Source organism: Drosophila eugracilis, unplaced genomic scaffold (genome assembly GCF_018153835.1).
Source record: "Drosophila eugracilis isolate 14026-0451.02 unplaced genomic scaffold, ASM1815383v1 contig_2159, whole genome shotgun sequence".
In the NCBI taxonomy this organism is placed as follows: domain Eukaryota; kingdom Metazoa; phylum Arthropoda; class Insecta; order Diptera; family Drosophilidae; genus Drosophila; species Drosophila eugracilis.
In genome coordinates this window covers 518073-545809 of record NW_024573043.1, presented here as the reverse complement: position 1 = coordinate 545809, position 27737 = coordinate 518073, and the positions used below count along the sequence as shown (strand labels likewise).

Sequence of the window (27737 nt, the reverse complement as noted above, 5' to 3'; positions counted from 1 at the left end):
TATTCCGAATTTTTAAAGAACTAGCGAAAGGCATGTAATATTTTGGCATTTTGATTATTTTTGCGGTTGAGAGCGACTATAAAATGAGGACTGATTATCTTCATTCTTTTCTTATGTATCTTTTGAGTTTTATACATACATAAAAATATATAAGGCACAATCAGCTTGGTAGTCCTATTTTGGACTTTTTGGCGGAAATATAAGTTTTGTTTGAGATTTGAATTCTGAATAAACTATATTTAGACATTCGAGCTTTGTGGAATGCGGAAATTATCGTTCAGGCTCTGACTTTTTCGGGATGGGCGAAATTCATGAATGAACTCATCAAATTTCATGAAATCGATGCTGGGGCTAACTAATATGCTGCAGCAATGACGCCCTTGCAATGCCAGACTGCAATTTATCCCACAGCACAGCGGATGCCTAAATTTGTCTGTGAAACGGGCGAAAAATCAGAGTAAACAACACATCGCACATGTGTTGGCTGGTGGTAATTAGTGTGAAATTGAGATGCATTTGGGGTTATGACAAGTAGTTATCCTGACTACCCGAAGGATCTCGACATGTGTTGGCATGGGCGGCTCATTAGTACCGCCGCTTGATCTTGACAGGGAGTGCGAGTGCAATGCGAGAGCATGTGGAGGGCAAGGCCAGTAAATCACTTTTCAACCTCGGATCGTATCGGATCGTATCGCTCCTCACACACGTGCAACGCATAAAGATCAGCGAGAGTCGCCGGGGAACCAGTTGTGGCAAAGACTGCAAAAATAAGAAAAAAACTGCAGTCGACTTTAGTCTCTAGTGGGGGCCGGTTCACAAAGGATCCCTGGATCAAGCGATCATAAACTAAGCAGTTTTATATACTTAACTTGGAGGCCCTAGCGACCAGAATCACTACTAAAACAACATCTAGAGACCCATTCAATTTGGGAGCGCGAGATTAGAAAAGCGGAAGCCGTCCTTTGTGGTGCTATCACTAAAAAACCAAAGCTATAGCCATATAGCTACGATAAAGTGCCGTTGCTTCCAATCCGCTGCCTCTGCTGCTGCTTTTGCCTTTGCCTCTGTTGCTTCTGTGGCACAGAATTAGAGCGATCGCATACGAGCGACTCGATCAGTTGCTGGCGTGCCGTCAAAGCCTACGGATGTGTGCCGAATCGAGACGGAGATTTCGACTTTAGGATAATACGCGACCGGATATATCCTGCGGCAATGCGCAGGCGCAAAGTGCCGAATAAATTCTGATTTTTAAGTGACAACTTCTGTGCCAGATAATTAAAACTCAAGTGCTGTTGCTCAAGTGTTAGCCACTCAGCAGGGACAAGGAGACGATACAAAAAATAATCTATATATATATATATATACATATATATATAGTCGAGAGTGTGGAAATCGCGAAAAGTGAGGCAACGTTTATTGTGCTGTCCTGTCAGCAAGGAGCCACAAAATGGATTTATCGAGGCGGTTGTGGTAAGCATCTGACAAACATGTATCCATCCGAACGCGACAGATGTAGCACTGCAATCCCTGAAATTGATTCCCTTTGTGTTGCTAGCAAATTACTGTGTCAATTGGAATTTTAATTCCGTTTGAACTACATGCGCAAACACTTGACATGGGTCTCCTCCCCGTCTGAGTTCTCATTTTGGTCCTGCTCCTGGCCCTGTTCCTCCTACCGATATCCATCCATGCACATGTGCGGTGGTGGGCGGAGATGTCCTCGCATCCTGGCTACGTGCTCACTGTGCAACAGGCGTTCCTCGATGTTGACAAAGCGCGCGACTGCCATTATCCTGGCCAGCATTTTGTTTGCATGCCAAATTACATTGCCAACTTAATTGAAGTTTGTTAATGAAAATTGCAACATTTTTCAAAGCATTTTCAAAGCCCTCCTAATGTGTTTGTGTGTGCGCCGTGATTGCTCCTGCTGCCCCGTTTCCATTAGCAATTAAGCTCCGAAAGTAGTATTAAAAGTTATGGTTTTTATGGCAATATCCCTATCATCGAATTAAATAAATAAAATTTAATCAGTTAAACGATATGCTATGCCCCATATAATTTAGCTAATTTGGGTCTGCCTAATTTCAACCGTAATCGATTTCCCTTTTAACATCTCAATTTCCGGCAGCACGAATTTACTTCAAACAGCCAGATCGGTGGCCCCTTCACCTCCACCCACTGGCCCAGAAAAATGTGCCATTACCTCACCTGCACCTCATCGACAGGTCTTTCTGTTTCTTCACCGAAATGTGTGTGTGCGATTCCACAAGAAAACGAAGAAATCAAATCAAATTTTCAGATGGAAATGTAAATATTTATCCCAAAGAGTTGCGTTCGTAGGTGAAGTGCGTGTGCTTTGAAGTGCCCTCTTCCCTTGCCCAGAAAGCCAAAGAAAAAAAATATGTAGAGAGAAAATAAAGTGAGACGCTCGGACAGGCCAAAAGATACTTGCGGAGCAACTCAGAGGTCGGTTCAAAGTTGACGCCAGCTATGCCAGCCATGAGTCCCGAGATCTCGACGGGCCAGTTGCTCTCACGCACATGCTGGACATCCCTATCTTGGCCATAATCTCCATCTGAGGCTGTTCTTCGTTGACCACAAGCGTTGCGTGCGTTTTATTTTTGGCCAAAGTCATAAAGTCCGACACCGACACATAAAAGGCCAGAAACTTGTTCCTCGGCCAACTGGCAGTTAGCGCATCCATTCGTCAAGTTTTTTAAAGTTTTTCGCGAAAATTGTGCGTTAGCCACTTGAAAGCGAAAATCTCTCTGTCTCTGTGTCTCTCTGTCAAAGGCAGGCGGGAAAATCTATGGTTCGGCATTGTTTTGTCGTACTGCCATAAAAATGTGGCCACCACATGACCCATGTTGGCCAAAGTTTGGGGACATATGTGCCTGGTATCTGCGGGGCTAATCACAATTCACAGGAAATCAAAGTTTTTCTCAATAATTTTTTTTAGTTGAATTAATGGAAAAGTTCTTGAGAAATTAAACAATTGAAAATCATCTTGAACCTTAGAATTTCTGTGTAGGGTATCTGATCAGGCGGCTGCTCAAAAACTACAACCCAAAACCCCCCTGATAATTTTTAGGCCCAAACGGGTCAACAGACGTATGGCCATCATTATGTCTGTAGTTTAATGGCACAAACTAAACGTTTTAACGCACTCGGTAAATCAGTAACCGGGTATCTTGTAGGCCGTATCTCGCCAGATGAGCTGCCTGTGTGTGGCCATTAAGTAACCAAAATATACATTACATTAAGCGAAAATTTGTGACTCGTGACGTCTTTGAACTTGACTCCAGTTGACGCCGCTGGAGATTCGAAGATCGAGCCGCAGAATGACTTACTCGGAGAAGAATCCGAAAAATCTCATTCGTCTTTCTTTGGAATTGGGAGGATGTTATAGTTTTTGTGTATTCAATGAAAATTCCCAATCTAAATATAAGATTTTACCTATGCTGATAAATTTTAGCCTCCAAATGTTTGTTATGTTTTAAGTATAATATTCTGCGGAAAACACTAAATTCTGACCGGCAGGAAAATGGATGCAACAAGAATAACAAGAACCGAAGTCTAATTGCCCACACATAGTTGCTACTCGTAGTTGCTGGGCCAAATTGTTTATTGAGTGTGATCTGTGCGAGCCGCACTATAAACACTAAATTTTCCAAATTTATGCTTTTGAAATGATACACGCAGAGCCAGTTGCCTTGAAAAAAAGAAACCCATGCACACACGAGTTTCGACTAGTAAACACTCGAATTGCATAATTGATCCTTAATAGCTATAAATAAATCAGAAATTCAAATGTTGATCTAGCGAAGTGGCTGCTTTGCTGCCATGAGAGTGTGCGGATTCTGCAAAGTCTGTACTTTATAGGATGGGGGCAGAAGTGAAGTCCCGTCCGGAAATGGCATGTGTGCCGGGGATGGATTTCTTCGGAATATCGAATGATGCGGCAAATGAGCAGCAAATTATGTTCAGTGCTATTTGGACAACAAACGCACCCCCTTGTTGCTGCACTTGCAACTTGCAATCCTGCGGATCAGCTCATGCTCATTCCATGCCTCAATTACCTCCCAAGTTCATGGTGGCAATGTTGCACGCTGCATTTGCCACATGTGCTGAGGATCCTCATACCCATACCCATACCCATACCCACTGGCCCCCCAATGGCATGGTTAATGGTTTCGCGACAGCAGATCGAGCGATCTGCACATCGCTTCCCATGACTTAATGTCTTATGGTTAATTAACAAAAGACTGCCGACTGGGCGGCGTTTAATTGTGCCATAGCCATAGTCCGGACTCCGGAGCTAAATCAAATGTGCGAATGGCAAATAACTTGAGAGCTATTGTTAATGTTTGCCCCCCTTAAATACACACAGATATGTACATATATTAACACACACAATCTGATCGATCAGCCGCAGACGGGGTCGTCGCACCCTGCAAACGCGGAAGATAAAAAGGATGCCCCAAAATATGCCGCCGCTAAAATTGCAGAGGCAGAACAAGATACAAAATACAAAATACAGAAATACAGAAACGGAGAAGGAGGAGAACCAACCATGGCATGACTGCAAAAATATCCAAAAATTCTGCAGATCCAACCAGGAGGCAAAGCCAAACGATGCGTCACATGCAGTAAAATGTGCCTAAAAAGTTCTGTCTGAAAAACCAGAATGGCAAGGGGCATGCAGCATAACCAGCAACCATCAACCAGCAACAAGTGAAATATATTCGCCGGCGGCCAAAAAACCAAAAAAGACCACAAAAAATAAAACCCATAAAAATGTTTTGGCCGACGACAGGCGACGATCGGTTTGCCGGAGTGTTCTTGGGAAACGTGATGCGCATCTTGATGACAGCAAATGAACCGAAATGCAGTTCAAATTGATAGCCCTTTAAGGGTCAGGGACGTAGCCCTTTTCGACTTCCGATTGCCTCTGTATATATATATATATACATACCTTAACTGGCAGAAAGGATTCTGAAAAACGTAAGGAACCCACTAGCAGTAACACTGACAAGTACTGAAACAATAAGCGAATCCGTAATTGCGCTATAAATCAATGTCTGCTCCACATTTTATCCGTCAGGTAGTCGCTGACATGATAGCATTTAAGCGAATTGCCCGGGTTACCAATTCGATTTGAAGGCTATTATAAATAACAGAAATTTGTGTGCGTCAAGCCTGGGAGTTGGTCATTGTTTATTTTAGAATTCTTCTTCCCCGAACAGGTTGTTGAAATTAAGACAGATATTTCTATTTAGCATAAGTAATGAGAAATTTAATTACTCCCAGCTTGTTTAAATTCATATGTTGATTTAGAGAGCACAAATTATGATCGGGGCATATGTAAAGTTCTATAAAAAGTAGCCATTCCCAAAATAAACTTTGAATGTTGAAAAATTCGGCAGATTTTATTTAGTTTTCCGTGTTTTTTCTCAAACCCTCAGTTTCCCAACTAATTAAGTGTTGAAATATGCCAGCTCATTTGGCATCCTGTGAGCACTTTTTTCGTATCATGAGTTGGCGCTAAAATGTTTACACACCGACCTGATTAATAATCCCCCACTGGCTGAGGTGGGGGCGAAGTTCAAAAGGGTGCAAAAGTGGATGTTTCCCCGTATCCAAAACCTGAACGTTTTCCTTTGCCCGCGTCTCGAGTGCTATTAGCCATAAGTGAAGTCAAGCAGCTTGTTGCAATCTCGAACCGAATGAGTTGGGCAAATAGAAAATTGCCAATGTTTGTGCGGGGGGTCTTTCTGAGTATGATGGGAAGTCGCGACAGCGGCATTATGATGCCTCTAATTAGCTCCACTGCACTGTTGATTCTCTGGTGGTGTGGTGGCTCCTTCTTGTGGCTGCCGCAACATGGGACATAAAAATTTGTTTGCCAGTCGAACGTTTAGCTGCCGCCGTTGACAGCTAGTGAAATTTATGGGTCAGTAAGTTGGCAAAGTGAAACGCACAGTGAAATCTCTTTCCCTTTTTCCGACCCAACACTGTGACTCTCTGTCTCGGTGAACTGGGCTTAAATGTGCATTCTGTTTGCTCATTTGCTCTGCTCATTTGGCCAAATGCGTGGCAAATATTTCATTAGGCATTTGAGCAAACTTTGTTGTGCCTTTTAGCCCCGAAAACACTACGGCGCTGCAACATTGTAGGCAGCAGGCAGCAGCGTTGGAAATTGGTAGAATGTTGCATAATCTCCACTAGCATTGCAATGTCTGCATTTCGTAAACACTTCGGGGCAAAGGCGTATGTTTATTATTTTCACTACTCAATTAAGTTAAATTAATTTCGAAATTGATAATTGCTTGGCCAGGCTGTGCAAGTGTTTGGCTGCCAGTCAAAATGGCAGCAGCAGTAGGAACTAGGGTCTTCGTTCTCCCTGCAATCGGAGGATGTCGCTCCACTCTCTGTGTGCGTTGCTTTATGCAAATGCAATTAAAATTTCAACAATGCAAACATTTACTTCCGTTGCAACAAATGTCGTCGTTCCACGAGCTTTCTGCCCCCAACCAAGCCCGCATCTTCTTCATAGAGTCATCATCATCATCATCATCATCGTCAGCCCCTTCATCATCATTCTCAACATCAGAGCTTCGGCAGCAGCATCATGAACATTTACCTGGCCACACCTCAGCCACAATTTGGCGTTTTGCATTAGTCTCTGCTTGTCTTGCGATAATTGTATGACTATGTAATTGTATTTGAACAAACGGGTGTCACACATTTGCACGTATCCTTCCGACTAATGAGGTGGATCTGTGGATAATTGCTGCCTGGTGTTCTGTGGCCAAATAAAATGCACTAACGAAGCTGATTAGGACTTACTGCCTAGATTGATCTGCAGCAGATAAAGCTAAATGATTTATATGCTTAAGTACACAGATGAAAAATCAGGTCGATTTACCATTAAACTTAAGCAAAAGGCTTCATGAAGCGCTTACATTTTTCCTCCAGTGTTGGTGGCTTTTATCCGCACTTTCCGTTTGCTGCAATTAAATCAGTTGCCTGCCTGCAACATCAAATTCCTTTCGTTCTTTACAATCAACATAAAAAAAAGCGAAAGGGGCCAGCAGAAGTCAAACGGTTGCAGCTGGTGAACTGGGGGCCATGGGCATTCCATCTTCATCAAAGGGCTCCGGGAAAGGGCTGCAATGGGCAGCTGTGGAATTGGAATCCTCATGGATGCAGCTCAAATATTGCATGCCCCGCCATTTGATTAACTTGATGAGGAGAACTCCCTCTGTAGCTGTTGCCTTGATCAATTGGCATGGGAAAGGCCCAAAGAATCGAATCACTCCCTATAACAAGTGGGGTGGGGTTAAAGTGGGGGAATTCTACTTACTCGACCTCGTGGATGAGTCATGTAAACAAATCTCACGTCAGTTTTCAATGGTCAGGTGTGAAATCTGGACAGTATTTATTTGTGTTGCTGCGGCAATTGTTTGGATTTCGTCTTGCTACATTATATATTCTTGTTCCGATAGCTTTAGATTCCTTTTTGTTTGGCATTAAATTAGTCGTAATTCGTTGCCGGTCTTGAGTTTGGCGGCTAAGTGCACGCACTTGTGGAGTAAGTGCCGCTGATAGTGTTGTTCTTACGGCTCATTAGCAGCCGCTTTATTTATGATGGTCATTGTAAAAGTATGTTTTTGGAGTAGCTACATTCTTGAAATACTCCGTCGAAGATATTTTGGAAAGACTGTTCCCTTACACAAAACAAAAATTGTATGTCAAATCAAAATGATAGGTTTTCCCACATGAAGTTTAGCGTTTCATATCATAAAAACTTTCCCAGAAATACATATATTTCTCTGTGTGTACACGCATCTTATCCCAGAATGCACTTGTTGCGTGGAAGGCATTTGAAAGCAATTACACGATCGTGAATATCTCTGGCATGGATGCGGAGTGAATATCTTTTAGCTACTCTGTCTGGAGAGAGAGCACATACATACTTGGATAGCTGTGGCCTGGATTTGCATCCATGCAGCAGTCAGTTGTTCAAGTTGACTGATAATGGCTGCAATTGTAAAGCCAAAAAGGGAGCATTCCCTGCACTCTCACTGCATCTATGCAGTGATTGCCATGGCCCCTTAAAATATTATCACCGCTTAGAGCCGCCATCCAAATGCCTTTGTAAAGCGGCGCACAATGAACAATGGGCGGCTATTGTGAGACCATTTCTGGTCAGAAAGGCATCGCGACCCGTTAATTGGGCCCTCTTGGCAAGGCAGCTTTGATCTCGCCTGCCAGCCAACTAAATCCTGGTCACAAAACTAAATGGGGTCAGGGATTGGGGAACTCCACCTCCTGACATTAATCTCGTACATAGTACTGACTTTATTATTGTAAAGTTCCAGCCGAATTTAGCATTTCCTCCTCAGTTTTGTTTGACATTTCTGTGGCGGCGTTTCGGTGGTTCACATGACATGTGTAACTTATTTGACGATTGCGCCAACTGTTTGTGCTAGTGTCACGTGGCATCCGCCGCATGTGGCAATAACAATGTTATTCCCCCACACCCGAATATTTTGGGTCCGAGGATTTTGCGTAATCAGCAGTCGCGTATGAAATCGAAATCAAGAACTGCGCTCTTGCGGTTTTTGCCGCCTCAGCGGTTTCCTTGGAACTGCCCAATTAATGAAGCTGGTCTTGTGTCGTCCTGGTTGGTGGGTCTTGGTGTCCTGGTATCCTGTTCGCATGACGCAATGCCTGAGAAGGAGGCGACTGGGCGACGCCGCCCCTGCTCAATGGACTGTGAAATGTGTGCCGTTGTCGGTTTGCCGTTTGCCATTTGCCTTCCGTTGTCCTTGCCAAAGCAATAGGTGTCCTGGCATTGGTTTCAAAAGGGAAATGCGCTCAAATTGCATTAAAATGCCAACACAGAAGCATAAAAATTATGGCCACACTTGGCGCCCAGCCCTCCGGCTCTCTGTGGCTGTCATAAGCAGCACTCCTGCTGCGGCCCAAGGACCACGGACCATAGAAGGATGTCGGGGCTGTCCTTCCTTTGGAGTCAGGAGGCGAGCGCCATCAGTCGGAGGCGTCCAAGCGGAACAAACCGAGAGGCTCCCCGCACGCAGCAGCGTCAGAAATTAAATTGGCAAGCCCCCAACAAAAAAGAAAGGGGGGATGCAGTGCAGCAAACGTTGCCTGCAACATTGAACGCCTTTGACATATTCACGCAACTTGTCCTCGGGGCAAAACGACATCCTCCTTGGAAGAAGTTAAGAAGTCGCAGTCAGGGATTCCGCGGCGTCGAATTGTCTGCGGCATAATCGTATATTCTCCCTGGCTTCGGTACTTATTATTTGCTTGGTTCTGCTCTTCTTTCGTTTTGGCAAATCGGCAGGAAGCCCTGCTAAATTATGTCTTGTTTATGTGGCATTGCATATTTATGGTCCGTGCGCGCGGCGCATAATAAAAAATTGTTACCAAAGAAATTGCAAATTTTACTTGACCAAGTCCCATTCTTTTCTCTATCCCCTCCTGCTTCGCCCTTTGCGGATTTAGCCGCAAAAACAAGTTCAATGTTTGCTTGCTCTGGCCAGTGAGCATAAACAAGTTCATCATGTTGTCGCCGCGAAGCCCCACAAAAGTTTGTTTGTGCCCCTTCGCTGGACGCAGTAGGGTCTTTTGAGAAAGTCTCAGCCGAAGTTGGTTCCTCCCCCGTCATCCATGCGGCCTGTTGCTTCTCTAATGAGTCTGAGCACTCGTGTGTCCACAGGCATGCGGCAGAGTCAACAAATATATATGTGCAACAAGTCAACACGTGACTTCGGTTCCATGATTTTAATGAATGGCCACATTGGGCGAGGTTATGTCTGGGTGGCGTTTAATTAAATTGTCTTCTCTGCTTTCCACTTGCAGCTCAACTGCCTTGGTAGCATTCATTGTTCTGGCCGGCATCCATGATTCCCAGAGCAGATTCGTAAGTATTCTTAGGAGATCCTAATAGAATTCACCGTCTAATCTGACGGACCCTTTGCAGCCTGGCCTAAGACAAAAAAGACAATATGGAGCGAACATGTATTTGCCGGAAAGCTCTGTGACGCCTGGCGGTGAGGGTAACGATCCCGATGAATGGACACCCTGGAGCTCCCCTTCGGACTGTTCCAGAACCTGCGGCGGTGGAGTGTCCTACCAGACTCGAGAGTGTCTACGCAGAGAGTGAGTACAGAAGAACGAAATGTCTTGAACTCAATTCTAGTCAATAAATTTATCTTTAAATAATAACCCATAGCTACCGTGGCGAGGCAGTCTGCAGCGGAGGCAGTCGCCGTTACTTCTCTTGCAACACACAAGACTGCCCAGAGGACGAACCCGATTTTCGGGCGCAGCAGTGCTCCCGTTTTGATCGACAAAAGTTCGATGGAGTCCTTTACGAATGGGTGCCCTACACAAATGCGCCCAATCCTTGCGAGCTGAACTGCATGCCGAAGGGCGAGCGCTTCTACTATCGTCAGAGGGAGAAGGTGGTAGACGGAACCCGCTGCAATGACAAGGATCTCGACGTGTGCGTGAATGGGGAGTGCATGCCCGTGGGTTGCGACATGATGTTGGGCAGTAATGCCAAGGAGGACAAGTGCCGCAAGTGCGGTGGCGATGGAAGCACCTGCAAGACCATTCGCAACAACATCTCAACCAAGGACCTGGCTCCGGGCTACAACGACCTGCTGCTCCTTCCACAAGGTGCCACCAATATTCGTATTGAGGAACCGTTTCCATCCAGTAATTATTTGGCCTGCCGGAACCATAGTGGACATTACTACCTGAACGGTGACTGGCGCATCGACTTCCCCCGCCCAATGTTCTTTGCTAACTCGTGGTGGAACTACCAACGCAAACCTATGGGTTTCGCGGCTCCCGATCAACTGACCAGCAGCGGACCCATCTCGGAGAGTCTATTCATTGTGATGCTGGTTCAGGATAAGAACATCAGTCTCGATTACGAGTACAGTATCCCGGAGTCTCTTACTCACGCGCAACAGGATACGCACACGTGGACTCATCACCAATTCAGTGCATGTAGTGCTTCCTGCGGCGGTGGAACTCAGAGTCGCAAGGTAACCTGCAACAACCGCATTACTCTGGCCGAAGTCAGCGCTCAGCTGTGCGATCAAAAGTCCAAGCCGGTGGAGGAACAAGAGTGCGGCACAGACCCCTGCGCCCCTCACTGGGTGGAGGGAGAGTGGTCTAAGTGCTCCAAGGGCTGCGGATCCGATGGTTTCCAAAACAGAAGCATCACCTGCGAACGAATCTCGTCTACCGGGTAAGTTATTCTTAATCTACTGTTATTTATTTTTATTTCTTTACAATCTATGACTTTAATTTCAGTGAGAAAACCGTTGAAGAGGATGCAGTTTGCCTTCAACAGGTGGGAAACAAGCCTGCCACGACACAGGAATGCAATCGCGATGTGAAGAACTGCCCTAAATATCATCTTGGACCCTGGTCACCATGTGATAAGCTCTGCGGCGAGGGTAAGCAGACCCGCAAGGTAACCTGTTATATTAAGGAGAACGGACGTAAGCGAGTCCTGCCGGAAGAAGATTGCGTAGAGGAGAAGCCCGAGGCGGAGAAGACCTGCCTTTTGACACCTTGTGAAGGTGTAGATTGGATTATCTCTCAATGGAGCGGTGTAAGTATTGTTAGTTTTTTTCTTAGGTGATCTGAATGCTATATAATTTGTCCCGCAGTGCAATGCTTGTGGTCAGAATACTGAAACCCGTACGGCCATATGTGGCAACAAAGAAGGTAAGGTGTATCCGGAGGAGTTCTGCGAACCCGAAGTTCCTACTCTATCTCGTCCATGCAAGTCGCCCAAGTGCGAGGCTCAGTGGTTCTCCTCGGAGTGGAGCAAGTGCTCTGCTGCTTGTGGAAAGGGCGTCAAATCCCGCATTGTGATATGCGGCGAGTTCGATGGCAAGACAGTGACTCCAGCTAGTGATGACTCAAAGTGCAACAAGGACACGAAACCAGAGCAGGAGCAGGAGTGCGAGGGCGAGGAGAAGGTGTGCCCCGGCGAATGGTTTACTGGTCCTTGGGGCAAGTGTAGCAAGCCATGCGGTGGCGGTGAGCGGGTTCGTGAAGTCCTGTGCCTGTCTAATGGAACCAAGTCCGTAAACTGTGATGAAGAAAAGGTGGAACCTCTATCAGAAAAGTGTAATCCCGAAGCCTGCACTGAAGATGAGATATTGCCTTTGACCAGCACCGACAAACCGATCGAGGATGATGAGGAGGACTGTGATGAAGATGGTATTGAGTTGGTTGGCGATAACTTGCCAGAAGTTGACAAAAAGGCCGATATAATCGATTTCGAAGTTAAATCGGATAAGGAAACCACACCCGAGGCCGAAGAGCTAATGCAAAGTGACAGCCCGACACCTTACGATGAGTCTGAATCGACTGGTACCACAGTTGAGGGATCAGGTGATGACTCGGAGTCAACCACCGATAGCGGAATTTCCACAGAAGGAAGTGGCGACGACGAAGACACTTCTGAGGCATCCACTGATTTGTTGAGCTCGACGACATCCGATTCTAGCTCCAGCGAATCCAGTTCCAGCGACTCCAGCATTTCCAGCGATGCAACTTCTGAAGCTCCATCTTCAGTGTCCGATTCAAGCGACTCTATAGACCAATCTACAGAACCTACAGCGGTTTCTGGTGAATCGACTGACTCTTCGAGCTCCACGGAAGCGTCCGCCTCAGACTCAACCGATGTTACAGGCTCTTCAGATGCTTCAGATTCTACTGACACTACAGAATCTTCGGGCTCGACCGATGCGTCAGACTCCACTCCTGAGGGCTCTACAGAGTCCTCAAGTTCCACAGATGACTCCACTGACTCTTCGGACAAAACGTCAGACGTCAGTGAATCTTCGACTGAGGCTTCCTCTTCATCAGTGTCTGATTCTAGTGACACTACTGACGGCTCCACGGATGGCGTATCTAGCTCAACTGAGAGCTCCTCGGACAAAACATCTGATGCGTCTTCCGAATCAACAGTCTCTTCAGATTCTACGGACTCCACTTCAGATGAAACAACGGAAACAACTCCTGAATCTTCGACTGATACTACAGAATCTTCTACCCTGGACTCATCCTCAACTTCTGACGCCTCTTCTAGCAGTGAATCTTCATCAGAAAGCTCAACAGATTCTTCGGCTTCCTCTTCTACTTCTAACTCTGAAGCCACTGATTCCACTAACCTATCTAGTGATGGATCAACCACAGATGCCTCCACTGTGGATGCTTCTACTGAAAGCTCCACTGAGGGTGCTACTGATGGGTCGACTGATCGGTCCACTGATGATGCTACTGATGAAACTACTGATGGTGCAACTGATGCATCCACTGATGGCTCCTCTGATAACACTACTGATGGCTCCAGCGATGACACAACATTGTCAACAGATTCGTCTGGATCAACTGAAAGCACTGAAGCTGGTGCCAGTGAGGGTTCGACCACTGAGGGTAGTTCCACAAGCTCTGATAATACATCAGACTCCACCGCCACAGAATCTTCATCATCCACTGACGTTTCTGGATCGACGGAAGCGTCGGAATCCTCCTCCACCGACGTATCCTCCTCTGAGGCCACCACAGATGCTACTGAATCCACCGAAAGCACTGCTAGTGGAGAAACGAGTGATACCACAGAAAGTGGTCCAACCGAAGAGAGCACTACAGAAGGATCCACAGACAGCTCAACTGAAGGATCCACAGAAAGTACCCAGTCTACAGATCTTGACAGTACAACTAGTGATATCTGGAGCTCCAGTGACAAAGATGACGACTCCGAGACCAGTACCCCGTACTCCTTCGAGTCTGAAGTCGGGAAAATCAAGCCTCGCAAATGCAAGCCGAAGAAGAGTGACTGCGTTAAATCCGAGTATGGTTGCTGTCCAGATGGTAAGTCCACTCCAAAGGGACCCTTCGACGAAGGATGTCCCATTGCCAAGACCTGTGCCGATACAAAGTACGGTTGCTGTCTGGACGGAGTGTCTCCGGCTAAGGGCAAGAACAACAAGGGTTGTCCCAAGTCCCAGTGTGCTGAAACCCTCTTTGGCTGCTGTCCCGATAAATTCACTGCTGCAGAAGGAGAGGATGATGAGGGATGTCCCGAGACCACCACTGTACCGTCTACAACCACCACTGAGGAATCACAGCCAGAGTCAACCACTGAGATTGAAGGATCAGGCGATGACTCGACTACATCTGAGCCAGAAACCAAGTCCTGCTCTTATTCCGAATTCGGTTGCTGTGCTGATGCTGAAACTCCTGCCAAGGGCGCCGACTTTGCTGGTTGTCCTGAAGTCGAAGAACCAAAGGGACCCAAGGGATGTGGACAGTCTGAGCACGGATGCTGCCCGGATGGCCAAACTGCTGCCAGCGGTCCTAATGGTGAGGGCTGTTCCGGCTGTACTCGCGAACGATATGGCTGCTGTCCCGATTCCCAGACCCCGGCTCACGGTCCCAACAAGGAGGGTTGCTGCTTGGACACCGAATTCGGCTGTTGCCCCGACAACATCTTGGCCGCCCGTGGACCCAACAACGAAGGCTGCGAGTGCCATTACACGCCCTACGGTTGCTGTCCGGACAACAAGTCGGCAGCCACTGGCTACAACCAGGAGGGATGTGCTTGCGAGACGACCCAGCATGGCTGTTGCCCAGACAAGATCACTGCTGCCAAGGGACCTAAGTTCGAGGGTTGTCCTTGCGAGACTACCCAGTTCGGATGCTGTCCAGATGGCATCACCTTCGCCAAGGGACCACACCATCATGGATGCCACTGCACTCAAACGGAATTCAAATGCTGCGATGACGAAAAGACTCCGGCCAAGGGCCCCAACGGCGAGGGCTGCACCTGTGTGGAGAGCAAGTTTGGCTGCTGCCCCGATGGAATTACCAAGGCGACCGACGAGAAATTCGGAGGATGCGAGAATGTCGAGGAGCCACCGCAAAAGGCCTGCGCCCTGCCCAAGGAGACGGGCACCTGCAGCAACTTCAGCGTCAAGTACTACTTCGACACGTCGTACGGAGGTTGCGCTCGGTTCTGGTATGGTGGCTGCGATGGCAACGACAACCGCTTCGAGAGCGAGGCCGAGTGCAAGGACACCTGCCAGGACTATACCGGAAAGCACGTCTGTCTGTTGCCCAAGAGCTCCGGCCCATGCACGGGCTACACCAAGAAATGGTACTTCGATGCGGACCGCAACCGTTGCGAGGAGTTCCAGTACGGTGGCTGCTACGGCACCAATAACCGCTTCGATACCTTGGAGCAGTGCCAAGGAACATGCGCCTCCAGTGAAAATCTTCGTAAGTAGAACCTAGGTTTTTAAAGTGCCCTATGTATATTAAAAACTATTAAATTTTAGCAACCTGCGAACAGCCTGTGGAGAGTGGACCTTGTGCTGGAAACTTTGAACGTTGGTACTACGACAATCAGACCGATATCTGCCGACCATTCACTTATGGAGGTTGCAAGGGCAACAGGAACAATTATCCGACGGAACATGCCTGCAACTACAACTGCCGCCAGCCGGGCGTGCTTAAAGGTTTGAGATCAGATTTAGTATGTTGTGGTGACTTGAATTGGGTAATGGGATTAGTTGTATGCAACGTTCTGCTTGGGTTTATGAATAGTTTTAAGCTTGAATCCCTTGGTTCATCCTGGTTAATGGTATGTTCTTCCCAAACTTTCCTTTTCCCCAAAAAACTGCTTGGTTACTTTATTGTATGTGCATGATTGCTTGTTATTTGCTATGCCGACTTCCTGAATCTGCACCCGCATCCGAATTTCCTCCTGCACCAAAACATCCAACATCCCACGACCCCAGATCATTGTGCGCTTCCTAAGCAAACCGGTGATTGCAGTGAAAAGCTGGCCAAGTGGTACTTCTCCGAGAATGAGAAGCGCTGCGTGCCATTCTACTACACGGGTTGTGGTGGCAACAAGAACAACTTCCCCAGTTTGGAGTCCTGCGAGGACCACTGCCCCCGGCAAGTTGGTAAGCTTTAAATGTTGTCTGCCCCGGCGGCTGCTTTCTATGTGTTCCCATTTTATCCACCCAAACACCTTGCCCTACTGACACTCTTCCAAACCTTCACCCAACCAGCCAAGGATATCTGCGAGATTCCAGCAGAGGTGGGCGAGTGCGCCAACTATGTTAGCAGCTGGTACTACGACACCAAGGATCAGGCCTGTCGCCAGTTCTACTACGGCGGCTGCGGAGGTAACGAGAACCGATTCACTTCTGAGGAGTCCTGTTTGGCGCGTTGTGATCGCAAGCCCGAACCCACAACAACGACGGCCGCACCCAAGCCGGATAACAGCAGGCAGGATGTTTGCGACGAGGAACCAGCTGCTGGCGAATGCAGTGATTGGGTTCTCAAGTGGCACTTTGATCGGAAATATGGTGGTTGTCGTCAGTTCTACTATGGCGGTTGTGGCGGCAATGGCAATCGCTTTGAAACGGAGAGTGATTGTCAACAGCGTTGCAGCAGACAAGAACGTCCTGCCCCGACAACTCCACGAGCTCCTGCTCCCACCAGGCAACCTCCTCAACCAGCTCCACCAGCTGCGGCCCAGTGTGATCAGCCCACTGATCCAGGTCAATGCGATGAATGGGTTCTCAATTGGAGTTACAATCAGACCGCGGGTCAATGCCAGTCGTTCTACTATGGCGGCTGTGGTGGCAATGAAAATCGCTTTGGCACTGAGGAGGAATGTTCATCTCGCTGCTCTCCTAATATAGACACCCGGTTTGGAAACGATGATGACCCTCCAGAGGAAATTCGCCCTGAATCTGACACGTCCAAGTGTTTCCTGGCTCCCGAGCTGGGCAACTGCTTCGAAAACGAGACTCGCTGGTTCTACAACAGCCAAGAGGGTCTCTGTGACGAGTTCATTTACACAGGCTGTGGTGGAAATGCCAACAACTATGCCAGCGAGGAAGAGTGCCAGACTGAATGTAATGACGCCCAGACCACATGTGCACTGCCTCCTGTCCGAGGACGCTGCAGTGACCTTTCCCGACGCTGGTACTTCGATGAGCGAAGCGGTGGATGTCACGAATTTGAATTCACCGGATGCCGCGGTAATCGCAATAACTTCGTCTCTGAGAATGATTGCTTAAGATTCTGCCGGGAACAAGGACCCGTTGATCCAGAACCACCACAAGCACCGGTAAGTTTAACTCAGTTCTTTTATTCTTTTACTCTTCAATTAACAAAAATCAATAAAATTTCTTGAATATTTCTATTCAGACCGACTCCGTGTGTAGCCAGCCACCGGAGGCTGGTGAATGCGACAACCGCACCACCGCTTGGTTCTATGACAATGAGAACATGGCCTGTACGGCCTTCACCTACACCGGATGCGGTGGCAATGGAAATCGTTTCGAGACGCGCGATCAGTGCGAGCGCCAGTGCGGCGAGTTCAAGGGAGTTGGTAAGTTTGGGGCAGCCGGGTTGGGGACATGTTTCAGGTGCTATAATCTTTTGTGTCAGACGTTTGCAATGAGGCGGTGACTTCGGGTCCATGCACTGATTGGCAGACCAAGTACTTCTTCAACAAAGCGAGCCAGGCTTGTGAGCCATTTACCTATGGTGGTTGCGATGGCACCGGTAACCGTTTCAACGATTTGTACGAATGCCAGACAGTTTGCTTAGCAGGTCGCGAACCGACTGTGGGTTCGGCTAAAGGTAACATAAATGGGGGTCGTTGGGGTTCACCATGGAGTCGTTGGGCTAACTGGTTCTTCTCTTGCGTAAGTAGAAATCTGCCTGCTGCCAGTCTTGACGGGCCGATGCAATGGACCTTCGGTGCACGAGCGCCGTTGGTACTACGACGACTCGCTAGGAAACTGTGTGTCCTTCATATACGCGGGTTGCTCCGGCAACCAGAACAACTTCCGATCCTTCGAGGCATGCATGAACCAATGCCGACGTAAGCCCTTCCTCCAGACAATAATGCACCACAAAAGCTCTCTGCACCATAGAGCTCACTGCACCACAGAGCTCACTGCACCATTGAGCTCACTGCACCAAAAACCACCCAACCACAAATGCACCTTGCAATCTGCCCACACCCAAACCGCTTGTTCTAGTAGAAATTTTGAAGTAGCATCTGTAGTATTTGCGATTTTGCACTTTCACTAGACTTAAGACTGCACGGGTTCTCGGGAATGGAAGACCTCTCTAGGGAATTTTTCTTACTAAATCAAGTTCCTCTCTCTTTATAGCGGACACGAACGATCAAGACAACGGAATTGGACAGAACCCGTGCGATAACTTCGATGCCGAGTGCCGGGAAATTCGCTGTCCTTATGGCGTACGCCGTGTGGCTGCCCAATCCCAGCCAGAGTGCACACAGTGCGTCTGCGAGAATCCGTGTGAGGGTTACGATTGCCCAGAGGGACAAAAGTGTGCCATCGATGTGGCCAGTTCCGACGATAGACAGTTTGCTCCTCTCTGCCGCGAAATCAATAAGCCGGGCGAGTGCCCAGCTCTGTCGGCCAATGCCAGTGGTTGTGCCCGGGAATGCTATACTGATGCGGACTGTCGTGGTGATACCAAGTGCTGTAGCGACGGCTGTGGACAGCTCTGTATTCATCCCGCTCGCCCCACTCAGCCTCCAAGGACTCAGGCTCCTGTGGTTGCCTATCCTGGAGATGTTAGGGTCGCTCTGGAACCCAAGGAACGAAGTGAGGTGGATGTCCAGACTTCGATCGGCGGCATTGCCGTGTTGCGCTGCTTTGCCACAGGCAACCCAGCTCCGAATATTACCTGGTCGCTTAATAACTTGGTGGTAAGATATTTGGACAGAGGAGAACTTGTTATACTTTCTTTTCTGTATATTCATAATGTATTTCTGTGTCATCTACAGATCAACACGAACAAGGGACGATATGTCCTGACCTCTAACGGTGATCTGACCATTGTCCAGGTGCGTCAAACCGACGATGGCACCTACGTCTGTGTTGCCAGCAACGGCCTTGGAGAGCCTGTGCGACGTGAGGTTGCTCTCCAAGTTACAGGTGCGTTTATACATATATCATTTTCACATGGCATGAGTTTGAAACATTATTCATTGATAGACTTTAAGATATTTTCCATGACTTACAAACCACTGACCTATTTAAAGGCGTTGGTTCTTGTTTATTCTTACAAACTTATATTACCTTTGGTGTTGGCTATGTAACTAACTGCTTTCTATTGAAAATTTTGCGCATGATGCCTGCTTTTCCATAACCGCTTGCTTTATGGTGCTTGGTGATGGTAGAAGCCGTAAATCTGCCCGCTTATGTTTACGGTGATAAGAACGTTACCCAGATCGTACAGTTGAACCGTCCGGCTGTGATTCGCTGTCCTGCCGGTGGTCATCCAAAGCCCCATGTTAGCTGGTGGCGCAACGGAAAAATGTTTGGCCTGAATAATAACCTTATGGCCCGTGACTACTCGCTGGTCTTCAATTCGATCCAGTTGACGGATCTTGGCCTTTATACTTGCGAGGTCTTCAACTACCGGCGTCCTGTCTCGTTGCGCGTCACTCTGAAGGCGGTGGGTCCGGTCCGGGCCCTGAGCCTCGAGGAGGAACCATACTTGCAGTATGTGTTAAATCCGGCCACCCCTCCAGTAACCCAGCGACCCAGATATCCCTTCCGACCCACTCGACCGGCCTACGTGCCTGAGCCCACTGGTAAGTATTGCACCCTTGCATGTTTCTGCTGGCTTGGCATGGTGTTTGATCTGTTCGTTAAGTCTTAATTTATCGAGTTGGATGAAATAACCCCTTTTTGTTCGATTCATAGTAAATGTCCATGCCGTGTTGGCCCTGGACTCGAAGAACAGCTACGCAGCCGGATCCACCATTGCCATGAGCTGCTCCGTACAAGGCTATCCGGAACCCAATGTCACCTGGACCAAGGACGAGGAGCCTCTGTACAATAATGAGCGGGTTCAAATAACATGTGAGTTAACAATAAAATCAAAAATATGTAATTGATATTTGATGTTATATTTTTCCCAAATTACAGCCCAGCCACATCGTCTGGTATTGAGTAATGTGAACCCCGAAGATTCGGGCAAGTATACCTGCAGGGCCAGTAATGCGTACACCTACGCTAATGGAGAGGCGAATGTAACCATTCAATGTAAGTGATCACCTTGGAAGTAAGTTACGATGGTACTAAAAAATTCAATTTTTCAGCCTTTGTACCTGTGTCGCCCGAGTGCGTCGACAATCCGTACTTTGCAAACTGCAAGCTGATCGTCCATGGCAGATACTGTTCCAATCCATACTACTCCAAGTTCTGCTGCCGATCGTGCACGTTGGCTGGCCAAGTGGCCACGTCTTTTCATCCCAATGCGGTATAATTCCACACAGAGAGCAGAGTAATTTTGTTTAGTTTTCGGATTGAATTGAGTTTAAACGCACCACACAAGAATAATTGGATCGACATTCGCGGACATCCCATCATTCAAAAGCAGATAGACCAAAAAGCCAACCGTTGCTTAGCCATAGCCAAAATATAGCCTACTGATCAAGAACGAACGAACTTCTATTGTAGTATTCTTACTCTCTTCCAGAACAAAATCAAATAGTATTAGTGTTTTTATGTTTGTGTTCCTATTTATTCTTGATAACGAGTAACCTTAAATTCAATCGAGGAAAGAAGCGGCTAAAACGAATTTGCCTTCATAATTTTTAGTTTCTACGACATTTCTGTGCAACGAGTAAAGCATTTAAGCCTAAAAACAAATAATTGTAAATAAATTAAAACTACCTAATAAAGAGTGCATATGTATAAAAGATGATTTCGGGGGATGACCCACGATTTCAAAATGCCACCCCATCTGGCAACGCTCTTTGGGCAAGGGTTTATTGATTTTTCCCCAGTTTTTCCATACCAGCTGTTCGCTGGAGCCTGCGCCCTAGTCTCTGGGGTTGATGTGTGTTGAAGTTTGGGAGTCATACAGAGGAAGACAATAAAATTTGTTTGTATTGCCATCGCGTGCATTTCAAGTTTTTTTGCTACAAAAATTAAATAAAGTTAAACAGAGGTCCAGTTTTTTAAATATGGAGGATAGCGGCATCGACAGTGAGGACAGGCAATCCAACATTTACGAGGATGGAGCCGCGGGACTGCTGGTAAGTTTATTTGATCAACAACAACAGCTGAGAGAAGGAAATGCAATTTTTCACGGGTAACGGGCAACGTCACTGCAGAAAACGGCCAGCGGAGCCCCCAAACATATGTCGGATCTGGAGTTTGAGGTGGCATTCAGGGGTGCCGGCAAGGTTTATGCCCCCACGACCATAGAAATCGATGAAGAGGAAGAAGCGACCGGAGGCGGTCGAGGCCATGAGCCACCCAACACCTGCCGCATACTGCAGCGCAAACTGGAGCTGAAGGTCGAGCGTGCCCGGCGGAATTATACTCAATTTCAGGAGGAGCAGGTGGGTTTTTGGTTTACTCAATACCGCCGATTATTTATAACATCCCATCCTTTGTACCAACAGGCCACCAAGACGCAATCGTCCACTCTTATACCAATCAATAGACTTCCCATTCCGGGTGAACCGGAACACAAACCTCTAGTGGATTACAAGTCCGAAAGTAGTGATGAGGCCGAAGAGATCTCCTTCTTTCCGGCCCAGCTGAAGCGGTCCAAGCGCCGCCAGCAAAACCACGAACTGACTGATACCTTCAGCATACAGGAAATGACCATTGACTCGGATCTGGAGTCGGACGACAGTGCTGGCACCCAGAATCTCGAGCTCCTGCTGCCCTCCATGAAGACGACTATTTTGGACAAGTTCAAGGGCTGTTTCGGTTGCTGGAGGCGCAGGTAATGCCAGGCGGAGGAGCAGAGGCATATCATCAGACGGTTCAGGCACAAATCACGTTATTGACAGGCACTAGCAACCTACGTACTTAATAATAAACTCCATTGCCACTACAGAGCTGTAAACATAGATTTATTTGGCTTAGAAAAATCCATTCGATAAATATTAATCAATACTAAAAAAGTAAAAGCAAAGTCTTTTAATAAAAGTTTCCAATAGAGCGGGGTATATGGGAAGAAAGAAAGAGCCCTTGATTAAATATTTTAAAAAATTCGAAGTTTATTTTTAATTTTTAATATACAATTTTTATTTTTAACTTTGATGTAAACAAATTACTACTGGGTTACTGGAAGTACTGGTACAAATATTTCAATAACGAATAAATAATACCCATTAATGTTCAGTCTTTAACTAAATGAAAAGTTTTAGGTATCTGTATTGAGGGTTAGGCAGACGCCCTGAAGAATCCAGTGACTCAGATCTTCCGAAGTGGCCAAGTTTGCCTCAAAGACCAGACCCACACCCATGGCATTCCTGCGCAGCGATGTCGTATAAACCGGGGCAAGGTAAGTATTCTACAAAATAAATATATACATTCAGTAAGCTCCAAAACCAAGTTCATGGTCTCTCCCGCCCCGTTTAAAGCATCTTTCTTTCGTTTCCCGAAAGCATCCGGTATTTAAACTCGGAAACAATTAGCACAACAGTTGCCCCATTAGTTGGCCGGGAGGTCTTGCGGATGCTGGTCGTAATTTAGTGCGATGCATTTAAACAAATATCAGCGCAGCCACGCCCCGCCCGTTGTCCGGCGTTCTCCGGCATATGTAGATACAAGAGCACATTAGTACTTGTCATTGCCAGACGGTAGCTATCCTGGCTATCCCGGCTAACCCATCGCAATCCCACCCAGAACCCGAAAAAACCCCATACAGACCTGCAGCTTGAGACGGTGCGCCTCGATGGGCTCCACGGCGAGAATGGCTAACTCCTCGACCAGAACCTTGGGATGAGAACGCGCCAGCTGATTAGTGGCCATGTCAAAGCGCCCGCCCTCGATGTACAGACCGTGCACAAGGCAGCCCTGCAAAAAGTTGAGCGATTAAAATGCAAACAGAATTCCTAATTACGAAATTAGTGCCAGCCCTTGAACCAAAATGGAGTTGGGTCATCGTTTTGCATTTAGAACATTGGGGAAACAGGATGAGGCTAGGAAGTATCGCTCCTACTCACCGTCACAGGACGCTCCTCCACATCGTCGGGGTCCGCAAACTTGGTTACGTAGGTGAAAAGCGTGGAACGATCCAGCGGCCAGGCGTTGCGGCGACAGGCAATCTGCGAAAATAGAAAATTACACTCGGAGAATATTAAACAGGAAATGTTAATGATAACTTAAAAATGATTTTCTTTGATTTTCTATGCTACAAAAAATATAAAAAAAAAGTTTAAGAAATTTACTTCTTAAATCCCTATTTTTTAATAAAAAGTTTTTTGTTTTAAAGTGTACAGGGAGAGCACGAGCAATGAAGGCGTGACAATGCAGACTCACCTGCACCAGGGCCGTGAGATAACTCTGTGGTATATGCAGCCCCGACAACCACATGACCAGGGGCTCTCCTGAAAGCGTCCAGTATTTGTATTGCACGGCCCGGAGCTGTGCGAACGATAGACAGAAAGGCTGATTAGTGGACACGAACTCACCTTGATTGATTTTGCGCTTAGCTGATTAATGAGCAGCGCGCCTGTGAAAGGATTGGATGGAAGGACCCGTCTCTTGAACTCACCCGCAGATGCTCCAGCCAGCTGGCCAACTGTTTGCATGTCGCCGGCGCCAACTTGCTCCACGCGGCTGGCAGGAGGCCATTGAACAACGAGTTGGCAATGTTGTCCAGCACATTGTCCATGCCGATTTCGCCGGCAATGGCCTGCGGAGAGCATTCAATTAAATTAAAAGGCACAATGGAGAGGCACATGTGTGGGCGTGACTGCAGATCTCGGGGCCAAGACAAAAGCCCGCCGCCCCGAGTTCATTTGCATTTGTAAATTTATTTTGGCAACAAAATGCAGCCTTAGCTTGGGGTTGGGATCCCCCAACTCCCAACTTCTAAAGCTCATCCTCCGACCTCTATCTCCCATCGCCCACATTCAAATTTGGACATTGTTTGCTTGGTAGTCAGCCAAGTTGGCAAATGCATAAACAAATACGAAATGCAAAACAAGGCTGAAGGATTTATGTGCGGCCTCTATTGACAGCCATATACGAGAAAATCCCCTCAAAATATATATATTTAGTTAGTTCGTTACCTTGCGCAGCAGCTCCAACGTCTTCTTGATCCGCACGACCAGCAGATTAAAGCGGTCCAGCTCCTGTAGAAGGACCACACCGGTGGGTGACAGGCTCATCTGGATCTGTTTGCGTATGCGCCACGTCTCAAAGGCGGGAGGTAGTTTCTTCAGTATGCCGGCTGCCACCGAGTCGATGAAGTCGTCGCGGCTGATTCCTCCGGTTCCCTCGCCTGAATGGAACATCCACCGAAAAAAGGGAGAACATCAGTAGGGATTGTGGTGCTGCTGGCAGGTGTCAGGACGAAGGCAAAGAAAATGCCGCAGTAATATATGCAGAGCCTGTGGTTTTTCCAATTGCCTTTTTCCCAACGTCCTTCTCCTCCCTCCATTTCGCTTGATTTTATTAATTTTCCCCTTTATCTGGCACCCAAATAGCATTTTTTCGTTCCCCGCTTTATTTTTTGTTAAAGTGTCAATTAGCAAATACTAAAGCTCATGAATATGCAAATTATTTGAATTTTTCAGAGAGCTGCTCCTCGCATAGAGCATATTGGTGTTTTAATTCTTAAGAAAATTAAGCCACCTTGTGGGTAAATAAAATTAACATTAAGTGATCTCCACTTTGAAGACTAATTTGTAGAGAAGAAATACAGATTACCAATAAAGTGTATGTACAAAAAAAGGTAGTTAAAATTTAGATATGTTAAATTCGATTTTTTCGTTTCATCAGTAGCGTATTGAAGCTTCCATAAAGCTGAACCTTTTCGCTAGCACGTATCTTGGTGCGTATCTCGATGAATTGAAATAAAATGGTTGAACTCGATTTTTAATCAGTGGAAATATTTGTTCTTATTATTATTTTTATTTACACTAAATGGTGGCGATGGTGAGGGTAGCTTTACTGTTGACGCTGAATACTTTACCAGTATTGACTTCGGTCGGTGGTGTCCACTTGGTCACTTCATGTGTGCGAATATATTTAAAAAAGTATTTCAAATTGTATATACAATTATTTACAAGGCCACACACACATATATAAATATGCATGATTGTGAGAGGGTGCGGTATGCAAAAGTGGGTGGTAGTTGGGGCGTGGAGTGGAAAGTGAACTCTGATGGCGGTTTTAACACGTTTAAGCCCGTAACGCAAAATTATCGACTTTTGTGTGACGTTTTCACCATTTTTTGGTACATCTGATGGCGGTTGCTGCGGTGAGGTTTGAACTCGATTCGCTGCGATTTGCGGCAATCCGATGAAAGTGAGTGAATACCGATGGGAATGGGAATGGGAATGAGGATATATATATATGTATACACAAATATATATCTAGGCATACATGTAGCCTGTGCACTGCCCTCCAATCTGACCCGACCCATGTGGGCTACGTGTGTGGTTCTATTTTAATTTTTAATGTGTGCATTGCTGTTGTGCGCCGGCAATAATGGCGCATGCAATAAAGTTAATTGCAAAACCGCAACTAATTAATTAAATTAAATTAAAAATTCAACATGCCAAAAATACAACATAGCATAGCACAGAGAGAAAGAGCGCCCGAATGAAAATCAACAAGATAAAATGTAATAAACGGCTGACAATTGGCACACGTTGCATGCAAATTGAACCATTTACCATTTACTATATACGTGTTTGTGTGGGTTCCCTCTGCTCATATCTATATTACATTATTATCATTACTTTTTTCCGATTCCGATTCGAATTATCAACTGTTAGGCGGGGGAAGTAAGTGCGTGCGATAACCAGGGTAATATGTGGGTTTCTGTGCGGGATGCTATCTCTCGAGCAGATATGCCCGCGGGTGTATGGCGGTTAAATATTGGATTGGATCCGACCAGGATGGCCACTCACCAGTCTGCGGCTGCAGCTCAATCAAACTGTTCCAAATGTTGCGTGCCGCCATTGTGTAATAACCGATTTCCGCGTTCGGATGCAAACCAAATACATCCGGCTTGTTGACCAGCGGCAGTTTGTCGATGTGCGCTGTTATCAATGCATTACATATGTAAATAGCCCAGGGATCTCCACTCTCCCAATTCCCAACGCTCACCTATATAGTCCTCCTTCAGTATGGTCTCCTCTTCCGGCAGGCAATAGTCCACGTTTTCGTCCTCATAAAAGTGGAATACCTTAAACTCGTCGAACAGAAAGTCGCCCATGTACTCATTCATGTAGGTGTTGGTTATGCGCCGGTCAAAGTCATCGATGACCCGTCCACCATACATCACCTCGCCAATTAGGTACTTCAAACTATTCCAGGGTATTTTTCCGGTGCCACATCGCGTAAGGTAAGTGCGCAGGATTTCGGTGCACACTTCGAAATCGGTGTCGTTGAAATCGTATGCTATATTCCAGCCCAGTTTGTCGTACTTGCGACGTTCCTGCGGATGGGAAATGGTTACACAAATTAATCGAAGTGCCTCCAACTGAACGATCAATATCAATTTGCTGCAACTGCTGCTGCTCCATCAATTGTGCAACTTCACTCTGAAAAGCTTTCAGCTGCTAGAAATTAAGAGATTAATAAATAAACAACTCCACACACTCGACCAGCTGGGCTCCATCTGTAAATAGCGATATCTACGGCTTACTATTACTGGTTCACTTACTTGGACGACGGCATGGAAGAAGGCTAGCACATAGACCAGTGGTCGGAATGCTTGATGCGGGCAGCTCTCGAGGCGCTCCTGACGCACTTTGAAGTACGTGGAGCGCAGATTCAGCTTGAGACCGTTGGGTGGCTCAGTGACCACTGTAAAGGAATGGGTTAACTTGTCAGTGGAGTGCAGCTAAGTATGTACTAACCCTTTAGGGACTTCTGCAGAATGCCAATGGGGAATGTTGGTGTGGGATCTGTGGTTAACCACAGCCTGAAGTCCGGATGCGGATTCTCGATGCGATCCAGATACTTCTCCAGCTCACGCACGAACCTAATCAGCAGGTGTCCGTTTTGCAACATAAGCCACATTCCTTGTTTAATGGCACCATCCAGTAATCTTAAGGCGGCCTTTTCCTGGCCCTGTCCAAGGGATATGTGACAGAAGTTGGACATGCCAACGATAGCATCCGCCAGTTTGATAAGATCATTGGTAGGATCTGAGCCGGCACTCAGGATGAAACAGACAGGAATCGTGCTGGAGGTCTGTTCAAATATGGCAGTAAAGCTCACCACCGGTGGCATAATATAGAACTCATCCATCGTTTCGACTATATATTGATTTATACAACGGAAGATGCGATCCACGCGGAAGCAGCGAAGGAACATTAATTTCTGTGGGCGAGATGGGAGGAAGGAAATCCTTGAGCTTTAGACATTTTAATACCCGCAAATGACAATGAGCCGACGACAGCTCGTCATCAGTCCTCCATAGTTGGCCAGTAGCTGCTCCATTGTTGCTATTGCTGTTGCTTTTGGGTGTTGCCAACGGTTTCTGCGGTTTCGAGCACAGCTCAAGTGCAAATTGGGCTCGCTTCGCTTGGCGCTGGTTTCAAGTGCGACTGCGGGCGTAAATTGCCGCTCATCTAATGGTTTGGAAAATTGATAAAATATGGTAAT

The 27737-nt window shown here is 46.8% G+C and overlaps 3 protein-coding genes across 7 annotated transcripts in view; 2 read left to right on the top strand and 1 right to left on the bottom strand.

The window, feature by feature from the left end:
• The first annotated feature begins 1099 nt into the window (after window positions 1-1099).
• LOC108115999 (papilin) lies at window positions 1100-20850 on the top strand. Of its 4 annotated transcripts, XM_017227671.2 has the most exons (18): window positions 1100-1470; window positions 9895-9955; window positions 10016-10194; window positions 10268-11296; window positions 11362-11665; window positions 11724-15348; window positions 15408-15587; window positions 15870-16040; window positions 16149-17218; window positions 17299-17482; window positions 17542-17736; window positions 17810-17980; window positions 18276-18841; window positions 18920-19070; window positions 19316-19732; window positions 19845-20003; window positions 20070-20186; window positions 20243-20850. In XM_017227671.2, exons 1-18 carry the CDS (start codon window positions 1448-1450, stop codon window positions 20407-20409), a joined length of 8769 nt encoding a protein of 2922 aa, XP_017083160.2. In that variant the 5' UTR covers window positions 1100-1447; the 3' UTR covers window positions 20410-20850. The 4 variants fall into 4 exon arrangements, with proteins under 4 accessions (XP_017083160.2, XP_017083162.2, XP_017083164.2 ...); XM_017227673.2 differs by lacking the exon at window positions 15870-16040; XM_017227675.2 differs by lacking the exon at window positions 19316-19732.
• A 95-nt stretch (window positions 20851-20945) lies between these two features.
• On the top strand, window positions 20946-22101 carry LOC108116000. Of its 2 annotated transcripts, XM_017227677.2 has the most exons (3): window positions 20946-21184; window positions 21263-21493; window positions 21557-22101. In XM_017227677.2, the coding sequence occupies exons 1-3, from the start codon at window positions 21113-21115 to the stop codon at window positions 21887-21889; spliced, it is 636 nt and encodes a 211-aa protein (XP_017083166.1). In that variant the 5' UTR covers window positions 20946-21112; the 3' UTR covers window positions 21890-22101. The 2 variants fall into 2 exon arrangements, with proteins under 2 accessions (XP_017083166.1, XP_017083165.1); XM_017227676.1 differs by having other exon boundaries at window positions 21263-22101.
• A 66-nt stretch (window positions 22102-22167) lies between these two features.
• The window catches only part of LOC108116059 (dynein heavy chain 10, axonemal), a 34550-nt gene continuing 28980 nt past the window's right edge, over window positions 22168-27737 (bottom strand). Inside the window, 10 exon segments of the mRNA XM_017227769.2 lie at window positions 22168-22458; window positions 22818-22964; window positions 23114-23215; window positions 23430-23534; window positions 23665-23805; window positions 24185-24396; window positions 26033-26164; window positions 26232-26562; window positions 26791-26933; window positions 26987-27452. Of these exon segments, the coding sequence (XP_017083258.2) occupies window positions 22309-22458; window positions 22818-22964; window positions 23114-23215; window positions 23430-23534; window positions 23665-23805; window positions 24185-24396; window positions 26033-26164; window positions 26232-26562; window positions 26791-26933; window positions 26987-27452 (1929 nt within the window). The 3' untranslated portion in view covers window positions 22168-22308.

What these genes read in the sequence shown, in the direction of transcription:
- LOC108115999 (XM_017227671.2), top strand. Translation starts at nt 1,448, where the DNA reads ATGGATTTATCGAGGCGGTTGTG. An exon ending in TTATCTCTCAATGGAGCGGT is followed by an intron (nt 11,666 to 11,723) that starts GTAAGTATTGTT and finishes TTTGTCCCGCAG; the next exon opens with TGCAATGCTTGTGGTCAGAA. An exon ending in CAGAACCACCACAAGCACCG is followed by an intron (nt 17,219 to 17,298) that starts GTAAGTTTAACT and finishes ATTTCTATTCAG; the next exon opens with ACCGACTCCGTGTGTAGCCA.
- LOC108116000 (XM_017227676.1), top strand. Translation starts at nt 21,113, where the DNA reads ATGGAGGATAGCGGCATCGACAGTGAGGACAGGCAATCCAACATTTAC. An exon ending in ATGGAGCCGCGGGACTGCTG is followed by an intron (nt 21,185 to 21,262) that starts GTAAGTTTATTT and finishes ACGTCACTGCAG; the next exon opens with AAAACGGCCAGCGGAGCCCC.